The sequence below is a fragment of the Somniosus microcephalus genome, chromosome 9 (genome assembly GCF_052327205.1).
Source record: "Somniosus microcephalus isolate GS21.2 chromosome 9, FLI_Smic_1.0, whole genome shotgun sequence".
Classification (NCBI taxonomy): Eukaryota; Metazoa; Chordata; class Chondrichthyes; order Squaliformes; family Somniosidae; genus Somniosus; species Somniosus microcephalus.
In genome coordinates, this window is record NC_140995.1 from 201,963,642 (window position 1) to 201,980,433 (window position 16,792).

The 16,792-nt window shown below is 44.4% G+C and overlaps 1 protein-coding gene across 5 annotated transcripts in view; it reads left to right on the forward strand.

The window, feature by feature from the left end:
* Positions 1-16,792, forward strand: part of sobpa (sine oculis binding protein homolog (Drosophila) a) — a 416,341-nt gene that overhangs the window by 341,472 nt on the left and 58,077 nt on the right. For 4 of the 5 annotated variants that reach the window (XM_085997757.1, XM_085997759.1, XM_085997760.1 and 1 more), the window contains one exon: positions 13,328-15,354. In XM_085997757.1, the coding sequence (XP_085853883.1) occupies positions 13,328-15,352 (2,025 nt within the window). In that variant the 3' untranslated portion in view covers positions 15,353-15,354. The remainder of the gene's footprint in view (positions 1-13,327; positions 15,355-16,792) is intronic. The other variant, XM_085997758.1, reaches the window with a different exon arrangement.

The following is a 16,792-nucleotide window of genomic DNA, read 5'->3' on the forward strand; positions in this document are numbered from 1 at the left end:
TTCCTAAATCCAATCTAATTACACATTTTGCACTGGAGAATGACATAGAATGATTCTAAAGGGCTTTGGAATTGTTGGCACACCACCATAAGTGGGATAAAGCAGTATAGGCAGAAAGACTGGTACCATCACTTAGCAGTAAAGAGCTTTCTGTATGTTCACAGGTGGATCTAATGGACTATGATATTGTTAAATGAATGATTCGTACTGTTTATGATCTAAAGCCAAGAGCATACGCAGAGACATTTAAAAAAGTTACAAGAAATTCAGAAACTAACTCACAAAGAACTGCCTATGGAAACTGGGGGTAGAATATAACAGATTACAAGGAACTGAATCTGTTAGTATTGGGTTTATTTTCTGGACGCAGTTTCAGATGATTTAAGGAAGTGTATGGGTTGCTTTACCAGGCGTGCGTGACAATGAATCAGCTGACTCAGTGGGCCAATCATTCTGTGGCCTCACAGTCATAGGGAGGCCAACAAGCTGATGGTAAAGTTCTCCGCACTGAGCGACTGGCAGGCAACTTACTTGAACCAAATGTTCACCCTGTGTGCCTGTGTTGGTACAGCCAAGCAGATCATAGAGTTACAATGCAAGGGAAATTGTATGTGATGTAGATGCAATCAGATGGAGCACAAAGCAACAGTTGATCTGAAAGAAAAGTCATGGGCACACCATGTGCAATCATGAAAATGAGACTGCTGGGTGTGTGGTGACCTCCAAATGCAGAATATCTTGTGCCATATTTAGAATAACAAAAACTTGCATCTAGAAAGCGCCTTTAACATAGAAATACATCACAAGGTACTTCACAGAGCTGTCAGGAAAATCCAGTCAAAGAAGGATAGTTTAGGAGGGGTGACCAAAAGCATGGTCAAAGAGGTGAGTTTTAAGGAGGATCTTAAGAGAAGGAGAGGGAGGTGGAGAGATGGAAGGATTTAGGAAAGAAATTCCAGAAAGTGGAACCTAGGTGGTAAAGGCACAGCCACCAATGGGGCGAAGGGGGGACGGATGCACAAGAGGCAAGAGCCAGAGGAACAGGCTGGGGCGATGCAGTGCGGTATATAGCTGGAAAGGTAGGGAGAGGTGATGAAAAATTTAAAGCATTAGGAGACTGAAAGTCAATGTTGGTCAATGACGATGGGTGTGACAGGTGACCGTGAAGATGTGGGATAGGATTTAGGCAGCAGAATTTTGGACGAGCTGAAGTTTATGAAGGATGGAGGATGTGAGGCTGGAGGAGGAGAGTCCTGGATGGAGGTTTCAGCAGCAGATGGACTTAGGTAGGGGCAGAGCTGGGTGATGTTACAGAGGTGGTCTTTGTGATGGCAAGGATATCAGGTCAGAAGCTCAGCTTAGGGTTGAAAAGAATGCCAAGGTTGTGACCACTCTGGTTCGGCCTGAAAGAATGGCTGGGGATGGAAACTATATATTTATAAGCCAAGACTCACACAGACTATTTCCATTGAGCAGAGAAGGCTAAGAGGAGATTTAATACAGGATTTTAAAATTATAAAGAGTTTTGGTAGAGGAAATAAGGAAAGACCATTTCTCTTCTTTTGAGGAGGCAGTGATGAGGGGTTTCAATTTAAAATGATCACTAAGAGAGTGAGGAGAGGAATTAAAGTTTTTTACGGGGCTAAAAAGAAACTTACCTTTTTTAAAAGTATTTTTAAATTATAAATGAGTGAAAAAAACTCTTATGCTGGTAAAAGCAAGCCTTATGCCTGCTTTTACCAGGCATAAGATTTTTAAGTGATTTCAGCGGGCGGAGGTTCTGCAGAAAGCGGAATTCTCCACCGCAGAGGCCCTTCTCCAGGGCAGGAGTCCGATCTGTCAAGAGGATTTTTAACAGATCGGAAATGCCGGTTTTCAGCACATGCGCTTCGCATGCCTGAAACCGGCATTTCCGATGTCCCTACGGGTGTGTATCAAAAAAACAAATGATTTTCCCAATATTTTCTTACCTCTGAAACTCACCAGTGTACCATTGGATCCTTCACACCACTTCTGCAGCTGTCATCAATGCACACACATTACAGTAGACCCACAGCACACCACACTTACCTGGCGTGGTGTCCAGATGTCGGGAAGCCCGCAGTAAACCTGTCAAAATTGCAAAAAGCCTCTTAACTGCCTGTTAACAACCTGGCAGTTAAGTGCCTATAATCTTCTTCCCGCCGCTAGGTGTCGGATCCATGTGTAAATCGGGGACCCGATGCCTGGGAAGATTGTCTGGAGGCGGCTTGACAGCGGGTTTCCGACTTGCTGTCAATCTTTGCGATTTTGCCGGATGTCCCGCCTCCAAACCCGCCCCCTGAGCGCCGGCAAAATTCCCTCCTATGTCTCTGATTGGATGGGTAAAGTGGAACTGAACTGGACAACAGAGGAGAAACATTAGAGGCGAATGGTGTGATTGACCATGTCGAAAGCTGTAGCGAGGTTGAGGAGTAAAAAGAGGGATAATGCGCCACAGTCAAGGTGACAGAGAATATTGTTCATGAATTTGTGATTTATGCCCAGTCACTGTGAATGAGTAGCTGACAGGCGTGAGTGATGTAGGGTGTGGTGTGATATTGATGCATCTGATGAGGAGCAATCGATATAGTAAGGGTAAGATTGCTTGTGCCTGGGTCTTATGGGGAAGGAAGTTTAAAATCTACCACTTGCCAAGAAATGGGTAGAATATGCAGGTGGATGGGTGTGAAAACAGCAAGCGTCTCCGCATCTGTCAAGTTTGATTTTAACAACAATTTACTGAATGAGGAGAAAGCTTGGGCTGACAAAAGGCAATTACATTACATCGAATGTACAGCACATAAACAGAATACTGCGGATGCTGGAAATTTGAAATAAAAACAGAAAATGCAGGTCAGGCAGCATCTGTGGAGAGAGAAACAGAGTTAACGTTTCAGGTCGATGGCCTTTTTGTCAGGAACAGGCCATTTGGCCCAACTGGTCTATGCTGGTGTTTATGCTCCACATGAGCCTCCTCCCACCCTACTTCATCTAACCCTATCAACATATCCTTCTGTTCCTTTCCCCCTCATGTGTTTATCTAGCTTCCCCTTAAGTGTATCTATGCTAATCACCTCAACTACTCCTGGTGGTAGCGAGTTCCACATTCTAGCCACTCTCTAGAGTAAAAAATATTTTGTAGTCCAGTGCAAAATCAGTGCGGCTGGCTGTGGCAGACACCAATGGTGTTGTGTAGAGGTGGAGGCTTCACCAACCGAGACCAAGTCGGGGGTCAGACTGTCTGTGGGCAGGGGGCCTGCTGCACGAACCCTCAGCAAAACAGGCATGTGGAGCAGCAGCAAATCATCAGCAGTCACTTGGTATACTGCTGACCTAATATGAGCTGTGCGGGACTGCGAGAGTTTCGGCTCGCAGATACTACATGAGAGAACGCTAAAAGGAACAATACCGCACCTATCCATGCAGTCATTGCTTGCTGGGTCATTTCATCCATCGAACACATCAGCTAATCAGAGACCCCCTGATGCAACATGACAACGGTTCAACACTACACCTGTCTGCGACAAGGTGGGCACCACACCCCCCGTCCTGCCCGCGACGAGGTGGCTTTACATACAGTGACTACTAAATCAAAGGACTCAGGCCGTCACACAACTGATACTTTAACGGGAAGCAGAGCAAGCTTTATCCGGGCTTGCCTGCTTCAGCTCGGCAGCGGTTGTACAGGCAGGCAGACCAGCTCTGAAGTGCAATCCTAGATTTCAGTCACTGTTGCTGACCAGCTGGCTGTGTGAGGCTGTTTCTCTGAAGTGCAAACATGGGCACTGCTAAGTCAGGCAAGCAATGTACTCAAAGCCTTTGCTGCTTAGTGTAACAGACTATGACAACGTGTAATGTGCAGGAGGTAGTAGGTGCGGAGGAAGTGCATCGTTCAGGCAGGATCTCGTGTTTGTTAAAGTCGTCTACATCTGCAAATTCATTTTACCACTGAACTGTCACTGCAAAAAGTAAATCAAAGTGAGACAGTTTTGATTGATTGTGAAGGATGCCTATTTGTCTACCATTGTGCTTGCTTGGACACCAAAGAAAAGAGACACCTGTAAGCAGTGCACTCTATTTCGCTGTGCTGCTGTACGGGCTGGGGTCAGTAGGGGCTCCGTGAAGATTCCTTTTTCACACAAAGCTTTCTCATCATGGTCCGATGTCCAAAAATTACTGAAGAGAACATTGAAACTTGTACAGTTAACTGGTGAGAATTGAGAGCTGATTTAGCTTGCTGCTGTCTGTATCGCATGCTCCTAAACATGAACTAGTAGTTTTAGTCTGAGTTACATGGTTAGTCAACATGGTGTATTTTCCAGAAAGTTCAGGAGGGTATGGTGAACGGCCCATACTATTTCCAGTATATTCTCCCAACAGTGTCAGTGTTCATTGTTCGCCCTGCAGCACATCTTCCCATTGATAAGATCAAGTTTCAATTCATAGAACGTGCACGCCTGACTATTGACTTTTGCAATGAGCACAAGAGGCATTTGGAGAATAAACTGAATTGTAAAAGTAATCTTACCATCAACCACCCTCAAAATTGTTTGTGGAAGGAGGATGACATTGGGTGTGAGATGATTTGGGTACATCTGAATGGAGTGTGAAAGACCAACAGAGTGAGGAGGCAGCTGAGTGAGTAGTTTGGCCTGAACTGAAGTGAGTGAGTGGGTAAGTACTTAATCATAATTTTTGACTAGCTAGCTGTTAACTGGGGTTGCTTTTTTTTGCAAGTGCTAAGTGGGCTGGTTTGATTCACAGGTTAATTTGGCGCAAAAGTACTGGTGGCTGGGAGTGATTTTTGATTGGCTATTTTAACAGTGGTATCTGTGTTTGGATTGGCTGTTTTGAAGGTGGTACCTGTGTTTGGATTGGCTGTTTTGAAGGTGGTACCTGTGTTTGGATTGGCTGTTTTGAAGATGGTACCTGTGTTTAGATTGGCTGTTTTGAAGGTGGTACCTGTGTTTGGATTGGCTGTTTTGAAAGTGATATCTGTGTTTGGATTGGCTGTTTTGTAGGTGGTACCTGTGTTTGGATTGGCTGTTTGTTTGTGCCGACCTGTGTCGATTTGACTGGATTTAAGTAGATTGTATAAGCGAGATGCCAACAGAGTGGGAAGGTGATGGAGTTTGACCTGAACTGCACTTTGGCATTGAAGGATAGTTGACTTGAAGCTGCTTCAAGTTATTTCAACTTCCGAATCCTTTTGAGTCCACTTATTATGGCAATACAATGGAATCTCGTGTTATGAGGAATTTGCATGATGTGCGAGTTTCTGGAAACCTGGAGTGTCCAGGACAACCACAGATGTAAGAAATGTTTCCAGATGGAACTGCTCAAGCTAAGAGTAACAGTTGGAGACACTCTACATTAAATGGGAGGAAGGAGAATTCCGGGAGTGCCCCCTTGTCAGGGGTGGTCATCTACAGCTAGAGAGGAATAGTGAGAAAGGGAAGTGGGTGACTGGTGGCGGGTTGGAGAGAGAGATCAGAAGGGACAGAGGACTCAGGTAGAGGGAGTGCAGGAAACTCTCCTAGGAGTCTGGAATTATCTGATAAATAAACATGAATACCAGTGACACGCGTGAGAAGAGCGACTCAGGAAGAAATAATGAGCAGTACCACTGCACTGTGGGCAAAATGGTTACCCACAGGAAGGAACTGATAGTGTCAAGATAAAGCCAGTGGCATTTATAGGATGTTCTACCATCAGCCTTTTCTGCAGCTGCATGAGGGAATTCCGAATGGCCTGTTGTCACCCAGGTTCCAGGGTAAGAATGTAATGGAACAGGTGGAGAAAATTCTGACAAGGGAGCCTGAACAGCCTGAATTGATGGTTCATATTGGTATTAACTGCTTTATTTTTTTCGTTTTGTTTGGCTGGAAACTATAGACCAGTTAGCCTAACATCTGTGGTTGGTAAAATGTTGGAGTCCATTATTAAGGAAGCAGTAACAGGACATTTGGATAAGCATAATTTAATCGGACAGAGTCAGCATGGTTTTATGAAGGGGAAGTCATGTTTGACAAATTTGCTCGCATTCTTTGAGGACGTAACAAACAGGGTGGATAAAGGGGAACCAGTGGATGTGGTGTATTTGGACTTCCAAAAGGCATTTGACAAGGTGCCACACAAAAGATTACTGCACAAGATAAAAAATCACAGGATTGGGGGTAATATACTGGCATGGGTGGAAGATTGGCTATCTAACAGAGAACAGAGAGTTGGGATAAATGGTTCATTCTCGGGTTGGCAATCAGTAACTAGTGGTGTTCCGCAGGGGTCAGTGCTGGGACCCCAACTCTTTACAATCTATATTAACGATTTGGAGGAGGGGACCAAGTGCAACGTATCCAAGTTTGCCGACGATACAAAGATGGGAGGGAAAGCAGTGAGTGAGGAGGACATAAAAAACCTGCAAAAGGACATAAACAGGCTAAGTGAGTGGGCAGAAATTTGGCAGATGGAATATAATGTTGGAAAGTGTGAGGTTATGCACTTTGGCAGAAAAAATCAAAGAGCAAGTTATTATCTGAATGGAAAGAAACTGCAAAGTGCTATAGTACAAAGGGATCTGGGGGTCCTGGTGCATGAAACACAGAAGGTTAGTATGCAGGTACAGCAGGTGATCAGGAAGGCCAATGGAATCTTGGCTTTTATTGCAAGGGGGATGGAGTATAAAAGCAGGGAAGTCTTGCTTCAGTTATACAGGGTACTGGTGAGGCCACACCTGGAATACTGCGTACAGTTTTGGTTTCCATATTTAAGAAAAGATATACTTGCTCTCGAGGCAGTTCAGAGAAGATTCACTCGGTTGATTCCGGAGATGAGGGGGTTGACGTATGAGGAAAGGTTGAGTAGGTTGGGCCTCTACTCGTTGAAATTCAGAAGAATGAGAGGCGATCTTATCGAAACATATAAGATTGTGAGGGGGCTTGATCGGGTGGATGCGGGGAGGATGTTTCCACTGATGGGTGAGACTAGAACTAGGGGGCATAATCTTAGAATAAGGGGCTGCCGTTTCAAAACTGAGATGAGGAGAAACTTCTTCACTCAGAGGGTGGTGAATCTATGGAATTTGCTACCCCAGAGAGCTGTGGAAGCTGCGACATTAACTAAATTTAAAATGGAGATAGACAGTTTCCTAGCTGATAAGGGAATTAGGGGTTACGGGGAGCGGGCAGGGACGTGGACGTGAGTCTAGGTTCGGATCAGCCATGATCCTATTGAATGGCGGAGCAGGCCTGAGGGGCCATATGGCCTACTCCTGCTCCTACTTCTTATGTTCATGGGATCTGGGCGTCGCTGGCAAGGCTGGCATTTATTGCCCATCCCTAATTGTCCTTGAGAAGCTGCCGCCTTGAACCGCAGAGGGACAGTTGTGGGTCTGGAGTCACATATCGGCCAGACTGGGTAAGGACGGCAGATTTCCTTCCCTAAAGGACATTAGTGAACCAGATGGGTTTTTACGACAATCCAGTAGTTTCATGGTCATCATTGCTGATACTAGTTTTGAATTCCAGATTTATTTAATTAACTGAATTTAAATTCCCCAGCTGCCTGTGGTGGGATTTGAACTCACGTCTCTGGATTATTAATCCAGGCCTCTGGATTACCGGTCCAGTAACATAACCACTATGCTACTGCTGGGGCAAAAGAGCAAAGAGAGTGTGAAGAAATCGTGGTTTGATTAAAAAGTAGGAACTCCTGGGTAGCAACGTTAGGATTACGCCCGATGGCTAGTGCTAGGCCAGTTAAGGAGAAGCAGATTAGACACATCAATGTGGGGTGCACAGTGTAGAAAGGAAGGTTTCCGATTCTATTGCACTTGGATGAGTTCTCAGGCAGGGGTAAGCCCTACATGGGATGGGCTTCACTTAAACCGAATCAGTACCAACGTTCTCACAGGGAGGGAAATTATAGAGTAGTGGAGTAGGATTCAAATTAATAAGACAGGGGCTGAGGTAAATCCTGTAGCCTACAGGGAATGGACTAGGATTAAATATAATGATGGCGGTAAAGCAGTCAAAATAATGAGGGAAATATGGAGAGATGTACATTTGGACAGATAGAGAATTTGAGGAGAAAGATGGTGAAGCAAAGGGGAAAAAATAGAAGGGGAAGAGTACCGAGGAGTAGGAGTGCGTCGGGACTACAGTGTTTATATGCAAAGTATTAGAAATAAAGTCAGTGGTGATATAGAAGGAAAAAAGGGAGGATGGGTGGCCTTGTTAAAGACAAAATTAAAGGTTTTATTGATGGTGGAGTCTGTCTGAGTTGAGTTAAGAAGTAGTAAGGGATCAGTTACCTTATTCAAAGTACTAGTTGACCACAAAATACGGAAAGAAATTGAGCATGAGATTTGTCGGCTACTTAGGAGATTTAGAACGATAACAGACTTGTAATTAGGCAGATTTCATCCACCCTAAAATAGACTGGGATAAGACTGAAGCTTATGGTCAAAATGGGAAGGATTCTTAGAATGCATTGAGCAGTTTCCTTTATCAGTATTGTTGCTGGTCCAAGAAGGAAGGATGCGACATTAGATCTGTTTCTGGGTAACAAAACAAGACAACTAAGTGAGCTGAAGATAGGAAAGTAGTTGGGAAATTGTGACCACAATCTAATTAGTTTGACATTGAAAATAGATCAAGAAAAAGAGCCGTCCAAGATAAAGGGTTTGGATTGGAAATTTGTTAGTTTCAGTGGGACGAAATTTCAGTTGTCTAGGATAATTGGTTGGAAAAAATGACAGATCAAAATGTGGACCAGGAGTGGAAGGTATTTAGAAATCAGATGGATATGGTGCAGCTTAATTTGTTTTTCCAACCAGAAATAGAGGGAATATGTTAACTAGGAATAGAGAGGTTGGAACAAAAACAACATCTTAACAAGAGACATAAATATAGATGTGATAATGCAGAAAAAGACGAGAGTTGTTAAAGCTATCAAAAGAAGATAAAAGAGTAGTTTGGAAGGTGGCTGAAATAATACAAGTGACCGGCAATGTTGCCTGCTACATTCCTGTGTCTGACTGGCTCAAGGGGTGGTGTAACCACGTGACTGACAGGTGCATGAGAATGTGTAACCATATTATTGCCAGCTGCTCTGAAGCTGTGCTCAAGACCCCAGCAGATGCTCCAAATGAAGCAAGCAAGTGCCAATCGGGAAGCAGCATAGGACAGGCAGGTGTGCCTGTTCTGCACGTGCGCATTAAAACTGACCCATGGGGCCTATTGGGGCAGCTTAGTAGAGTGCAGGAAGTTTTATTGGGATGTCTCTGAGCTGATATCGAATCATATGCCCAGATCAAGCAGACACTGAAGCCAAAGTTGACTGTCCATATAAAACACAGCATGTGTGCAGAGTAGTTGAAGCAGTATAATTTCTTAACCTAGGACTGTTTGATGGGGACTCTGGTGCCCAAAGTAGAAAAACATTTCATTCTGACATCATTCACTTTGAGATTATGGGGTGATTTTAACCCTACTCACTCTGCTTGGCGGGTGGGCAGTTAAAATCACCCTGGCTCTTACCTGTCCGAAAGCCGCCATGATCACAACATCTGCAATTTTAACCAGCTCTCCTGAGCAGGCAGCAAGGACACACGCCCAAAGCCAACAGGGCCCTTCTTTACATATGCATGTTGCGGCCCGATGACATCATTGAGACCCGACTGTAACTTTAACTCAGGCCTGAGCGGGGAAGCCACCTGGAGTTAAAATCGGGGCCTATACGTCAGAAGGCAGTCCTTTTACTTTCCTCTTAATCTATGGTACACGTTAGTGAAACACTGGCACAAGAAATTCTAAATCAAAAGGCAGCTAGGAATATGGAAAATGCAGAAGAAAATTTGCTTTAGGGGCTATCAAAGTCTCTCGCTGAACAAAAAAACTCCAGGGGCAGGATCTTGATGTGATTGGGCGGGGTGGAGTTGGGGGTGGGGGGATTTCTACCGTTTGCAAAATAAAAAAAAAAGCTTCCCAAATTACCAGTGGTGCTAGGATTTATGTTCAGGTAAGACAATTCAGTGCTTTTTTTTTAGTGTTGCACTTCTATGGTCAGTGGCACCAATTGCCTTGGGAGTGGCATTTTAAAGATCCCAGATCACCACTTTCCTTAATTAACTTGAAAAAAATTTCTGCAGGAATGGACTCTGGGAGAAGTGTTCAAAATGCCACCTGAACTATTGTGACATATTTTAGAGCAATGTAATGCCAGGATAAAATGGTATCGGTCACCATTTTGCAGCCAACACCTATAGCCAGGTCAAGGAGGCAAAAACCCTGGAATCATTTAAGAAACAGTTGGATGCTGTGATGGGGAAACTGTAGGCTTTTATCTGTGTGTGCATGAGCTAAGGTTGATTGGCTGAATGGCCTTCCTCGCGTATCTATCTTTAGATCTTGTGAATGTAAAGCTAAGGTCAATCCCCCTCCCCCCTTCCCACAGACAGAATATGTGAGTGGTGTGTGTACATGCTGGAAGTGAGCATAAATTAACTTTTACACCCACCACTCCTTTTAGGATTGCACCGCCTAATGGAATACTTTATTTTGTGCAGTTGAACCAGCCTTCACTTACAGCAGCCAGTAACAGCAAATCTGGACTTGAGTTTCTGGTGGATAACATGTTCTGGGAATCACTGGTTTCACAAAAGATAAGTCCATTGCTACATCACTGAGAAATTCTAGCAATGTGGGCTGGCGTTACTTCGTTTATTTACTTAATTATTTATGGAGAATGATGTTTTGCAAAGCATTAAACAATGTTAGAGGTCTCAGCGAGACTTAGACATGCCATCACCATGGTTAACGCACTGTGTGGCCAATAAAGAGGCAGGACCTTTTGTTTCACACTGTACGGACAGTGGTGCAGTTCAAACCACTGTACTCTTTATTGAATTCACATAATTCCAAAGGTTCAAGCTCATAAAATTGCAGTAATCCTTGGTAGTACTGAGCATTGCAGGATACAGGGTCCAATCATCCATGCTACTCAGTTCCCGGCCTTAGCTACGTCATGGGGCACGACCCCAAATAGAGGCTGTAACGTTCCGCTGTAGGAAGGAGGAAGGGGAAAAACCCAAGGGGCAAGGCCTATCTGGGGTGTACCTCACCACTTCTACTAGGCAGTCAAAGGGGGCAATTGGTAGAGCTGACTACACCCCCCCACCCCCCCCCCCCGCCCCGTGCCTGTCCCTATCAGCAGCAGAGGAGTGAGTTCCAGGCTAACTGAGAAATAATATGTAAATAAAAAAGGGGGAATTATGTAATTCAAGCGCCTAATCATCTCCATTGGGTCATACATATTGATTGGTTTGCCCTGAAAGCTATGTTGAGAAGTGAGCTACGGTGATATTTATCAGTGCTTGTGATAAAGTATTTCCGGTGTGGGAATTCAGCAGGTATTTGTACAGAGGAACACAAGATGCAGCAGAATTGTGTGGCCTCTGATTCAACATTATTGCTTTGGAGCCACTCCGTACTTTGCATCTGTCTGAGGGTATAAATGAGGAAATGGGGAATTCGCAGTACCTGTACCTACTTACAGTGATGTACAAATCGCTTTGAATAGAAAAAAAACAAAAAAATTACATGTCTCGGCGATCCACAGCTTGAAGATATAATACCTGTCCTACTGCATCCTTTGGCATTGTAAGGAAGAGCTTCAAAAATTAAACCTTCAAAAATCTAAAAACTCTGCAAGAGGGCAGCACGGTGGCATAGTGGTTAGCACTGCTGCCTCACAACGCCAGGGACCCGGGTTCGAATCCGGCCTCGGGCGACTGTCTGTGTGGAGTTTGCACATTCTCCCCGTGTTTGCGTGGGTTTTCTCCGGGTGCTCCGGTTTCCTCCCACAGTCCAAAGATGTGCGGGTTAGGTTGATTGGCTATGATAAATTGACCCTTAGTGTTAGGGGGATTAAATACGTGGGGTTACGGGGATAGGGTGGGATATGTGTTGGTGTAGGGGTTACGGGGATCGGGTGGGATATGTGTCGGTGCAGGCTCGATGGGCCGAAATGGCCTCTATCTGCACTGTGGGGTTTCTGTGATTCTGAATGCACTATTGCCATGACTGTGGTGTCAGTGCAAAGTGGTTGCACCTCACACTAATAATAGAGTTTCAGTGTAAATACAGCCTGAATGTAAGGTCAGGACGTGACATGACATTCGAGCAAAGCACAGGGAGACTCCCTGGAAGAGGAAGTCTCACTCCATTTGGCTCTACAGTCAGGCCAGTTATTAACACCTTAATTTATACTGCAGAAGCATAGAGTTGGGGCAAAGCCAAAATTACATAGAACAGACAATAAACTTGCAGTGTAAATGCACCTCTAAAGATGACACCTGCACAAGGGATGCTCTAATCACCTTGGTGTCCTTGGGGAAAATCAGCCAAGGATCCGGCTCCAGATCACTACCCGGTGAGTTCTGCTGGAAACTGCACTTGTATGGATGTTGGCTAGAGGCATGATTGCCTTCTAAAACCTGCCAACACTTATACATGAAGACTGTCCACTTGGGTTCAGTACCAAAGGGTGGCTAATGACATTGGAACCATATGCCAACATGAGAGATTATTAGCTGAGGAATTGAAAGGAACAAAGAAGACTTGCTGATATAGCAAGGTGTAATTTTGTTTCTGTTGGTAGTGAGAAGTGTTGTTACTGGTGTTTCCATCTTCCTCCCCTCACCCACCCCGCCTTATCCCTGTTTGCCAATAGTAAGGACCTACCCTGGAGCTCAGGCAAAGGGAGAGGTCAGCCTGGTACAACTGCTGGCCTGTGGCCAATTTTCTAATTCTTTCTGTTGAGTTACGGCCTCCCCTCCCCATACCACTCAAAATTCAATACTCCATTCCTTCTGTCCTTTCTGGTCCGTAGGCCTACCCTCCCGAGAAACAGTGGCCTCGATTTTCCAGTTATACCACTAACGGGAGAACATCGGCAATACAGTAGGAAAGTTATAAGCGCCTTGGGACGTTTTACTACGTTAAAGGCGCCATATAAATGCAAGCTTTTGTTGTTGAAAACCTAAGCCTGTATTTCCACCAGCAAAATGGCCAGTAAAAAAATTGCCCATGATTGTATGTTAACACCATGTGACTTCTGATTTAGTTGGATGTAAAATCCAGTCTATTCTCAACAAAAAATAGATACAGTCTCTTTAGAAGATGAAATTAATCTGGGCAGGCGACTAGATAACATTATATATCTTCTCAAGTTACTTATAACAACATTTGTGTTTGTTTTGGAGTGGCTGTACTTTCTAATGTGCTTTCAATTGTTCTGACCACAGGTATGTGACTGGTGCAAGCACATCCGACACACAAAAGAGTACCTAGACTTTGGAGATGGAGAACGACGGCTACAGTTCTGCAGCGCAAAATGCCTCAATCAGTACAAAATGGACATTTTTTACAAAGAGACACAGGCCAATCTACCTGCTGGCTTGTGCAATACTGTGCTCCCTCCAGTGGAAAACAAGTCTGATAACACAGGCGTGCAACTACTGACTCCAGAGTCTTGGAACATGCCACTGACAGATGCTCGGAGAAAGGCCCCATCTCCCGTGGCACTTTCCTCACAGACTCAAGTCCCCATCCCTTCCGCATCAGCTGCCCTGTCCCCATCTGATCCTGCCAGTAGCTCTGCTGCCAAAATTCACACTCCAATCTCCAAGTCAGTGGCTGCAAACGAAAGTCCAAATATTGCACCAATTCAGCTTCAACAGCCAGCCAACATTGTGCCTCCGGTGGGTGTCCCTCCAGGTAGTCCCTCTATGGTAATGACAAATCGAGGACCTGTGCCTCTGCCAATATTCATGGAGCAGCAGATGATGCATCAGATTCGTCCACCATTTATCCGAGGACCTCACACTCCAAGCCCTAATAGTCCTCTGTCAAACCACATGATTTCAGGGCTTGGTCCCCCAGGTGGTTCCAGGAATATAGGTCCTAATTCTAGTCCCATGCATAGGCCAATGCTCTCACCGCATCTTCATCACCCATCAACACCCACAGTGCCAGGGAATCATCAAGGGTTACTTCCCCCAGGAGCACCCCTACCTAATGTTTCCTTTCCACCTATTAACATGATGCCAAATGGCCACATGCATATCCCACACCTTTTAAACTTTGGAGTGCCATCACTTGCTCCATTGGTTCCTCCTCCAACACTTCTGGTGCCCTATCCTGTCATCGTTCCACTGCCTGTGCCGATTCCGATCCCCATTCCAATTCCACATATGTTCGACTCCAAGTCTACCAATGGTATTTCCAGCAATGCTGAGAGTTTCATTCCAAGCACATCTAATGATGAAAATGACACTAAAGAGCGAAGTAGTTCTTTGACATCGGATAATGGGCAGCTGGGGCCTTCCAAGTCTACGAAAGCCTCGGCTAACTGCTCAAGCCATTCTTTGAAACAGCCAGCCGTACTTCTTGACACCAGCAGGAGTGAGGTTGTCGATCTAACTGTCAAGCCTAATGGTCCAATTAAAAGTGATTTTTCTTACTCTAACACAGTAGACTTTCCACAAGATGAAGTCATAGACTTGACCATGAGCCATAGAAGCAGACTTAATCACATCAGTCACAGGCCTTTACATCCTTCTGTAAAAGTTGAGAATGAAGGCAGAAGTGTTGTAGATTTGACTGTTTCTAGTCCAGATAAACGGAACTGTATCGACTGTAGGGATTTTCCTCATTTGAACCCTGTTGAAACAAAGGTGTTATCTTGTAGTGATTCCTCCCACTGCGGCACTATCCAGCTAAATTCAGGAAGCTCAGGAGATGACTCTGATCTAACACCTTGTAATCTGGTTATGAATGGCACAAAGAATGTGGATGGTTCCCACTGCTCAGAAGAACCATCAGACCAGCAGCAGCAGCCACAGCCACAACCACAACCGCCGCAACAACAACAACCCCAACAACAGCAGCAGCCACAACCGCCGCAGCAGCCGCAGCAGCAGCAGCAGCAGGAGGAGATCGCAGTCAACGAGCTGGAGTCAGTCAAAGAAAACAACTGCACACCAAACTGTCAGCTGGAGTTAGAGGCAGGTAAGAAGGCCTCAATTGAATCACCCCTGGGTGGGGTGGACAAGCAGGATGTAAATCACAATCCTGCAGATGAGGACCATGCATATGCCTTGAGAGTAGTACCCAAGACGGGCTGCTTGATTCAGCCTGTGCCAAAAGCGACTGAAAAGACTGCCATAGCACCTTGCATAATCTCAACGCCAATACTCAACACAGGGCCCGAGGACAGTGAGCCGCCACTGAAACGCAGATGTCTCCGGATTCGAAACCAGAACAAGTAAAGGTTTGTTTTTGAAATGCGTTTACAAAAACCTGAAGGCAGCACATTTAGAATACAAAAGAAGACACAGAGAGACGTATTTGACCATTATGGCGATGAGCATTTCAAAAATCGTTAATTGTAATATTTTTTTAAAATCCTTCTGTTTTAGGTCAATTAGCGCAGCATTTTTCCTCCAATAAGACTTTTTCCATCCAAACTGGCAGTGGTTTACAGTGCTGATCAAATAGATTGCTGGTGCTAATATCAAGTGATCTAAAATATGTGACTTATGCAGGGGCAAAGCTCTTTGATGCTGCACTCTCTTGGGTATACTGATTAATCATAAGTTTGGTGTGGAATTTTCATGTTTCATTTTTAAGCTCAGAATTGAAAGAAACCTGCTCTTTTATTAATCTGATAAAAATGTGGTAATATTCGGTTTAAAATGCAAAGTAACAAGGAATGATCAAGTATATATTGAGAGACCTTCCATAATGTCATTTTAACAGAGTACAAATTGTACTCTATATACAATCATTTTGTGAGACAAGTTTAAGATTGTTCCGACCATGAGGGAGGGAGAAGGCAAGCGAGTACTCGTTATTCTCATGAAGAAGACCCTTTGTACCAGTCTTAAAGCCTTAAGAATGACAAAAATACTGCTTTAAGAAGAGTTATTGAATGTTTGTTATTACTGGATTCAGGTGGATAACTATCACTTTTTGAGATAGTTCTCACTGAGTTTGCTGGTAGCCACAAACACCCAGATTTCTGAAGATTTTTTTCCTCTTTAAACAACAGCACAGTTTGGGACCTGTCTGGCACTAATGTGAATTGACGGCCAGAAAAAACAAATGAAAACTTTTTATTGATCAGTAGATTGCCACCAGTGCAAGGATGCCATAAAATGAAGGTTGCAAATGTTATTACATTTTTTTTTCTGCCCATCTTCAACTGAAGTATATTTTGCATTCCTTAAATTTCCATCAGTTTATCAGGGAAAAATAAAAGATTATTTTATTGCAGAAGCACTTGATGGTGGTGTGCGTGACTAGAAAGGTCCCAGTTTGAGCTTTAGAGTCAACGAATTGAATGGCTGAAGAGATAATCGACTGAGCAAACTGGCTGGTACAGATTGGTTAATTGAGGGGGCAGATTAACTCACGAGCCTCGGGTACAAGTGAATTGTGTTAGGTGCTCTTCATGTATAGGACATGTGCCATGTGCAACACGGACGTGTAGTATACAAGGCAGCTTTAAAGTAATTATCCAGTTTTTATTGGTATTCTTGCGTATAATTTCAGTGAGGACTGTTGGAAGTCTGTGAGCGCATTAACGTTCCCATAATTTTACATACGGCAACTTTTGTCTCTGTTCAGAGTGGCACAGCTGCCACCTTGAAAGTGAATGGCAGTCCTGGCACATTGGAGGACTAGCTCACTGTATTGTGGAGTGGAGG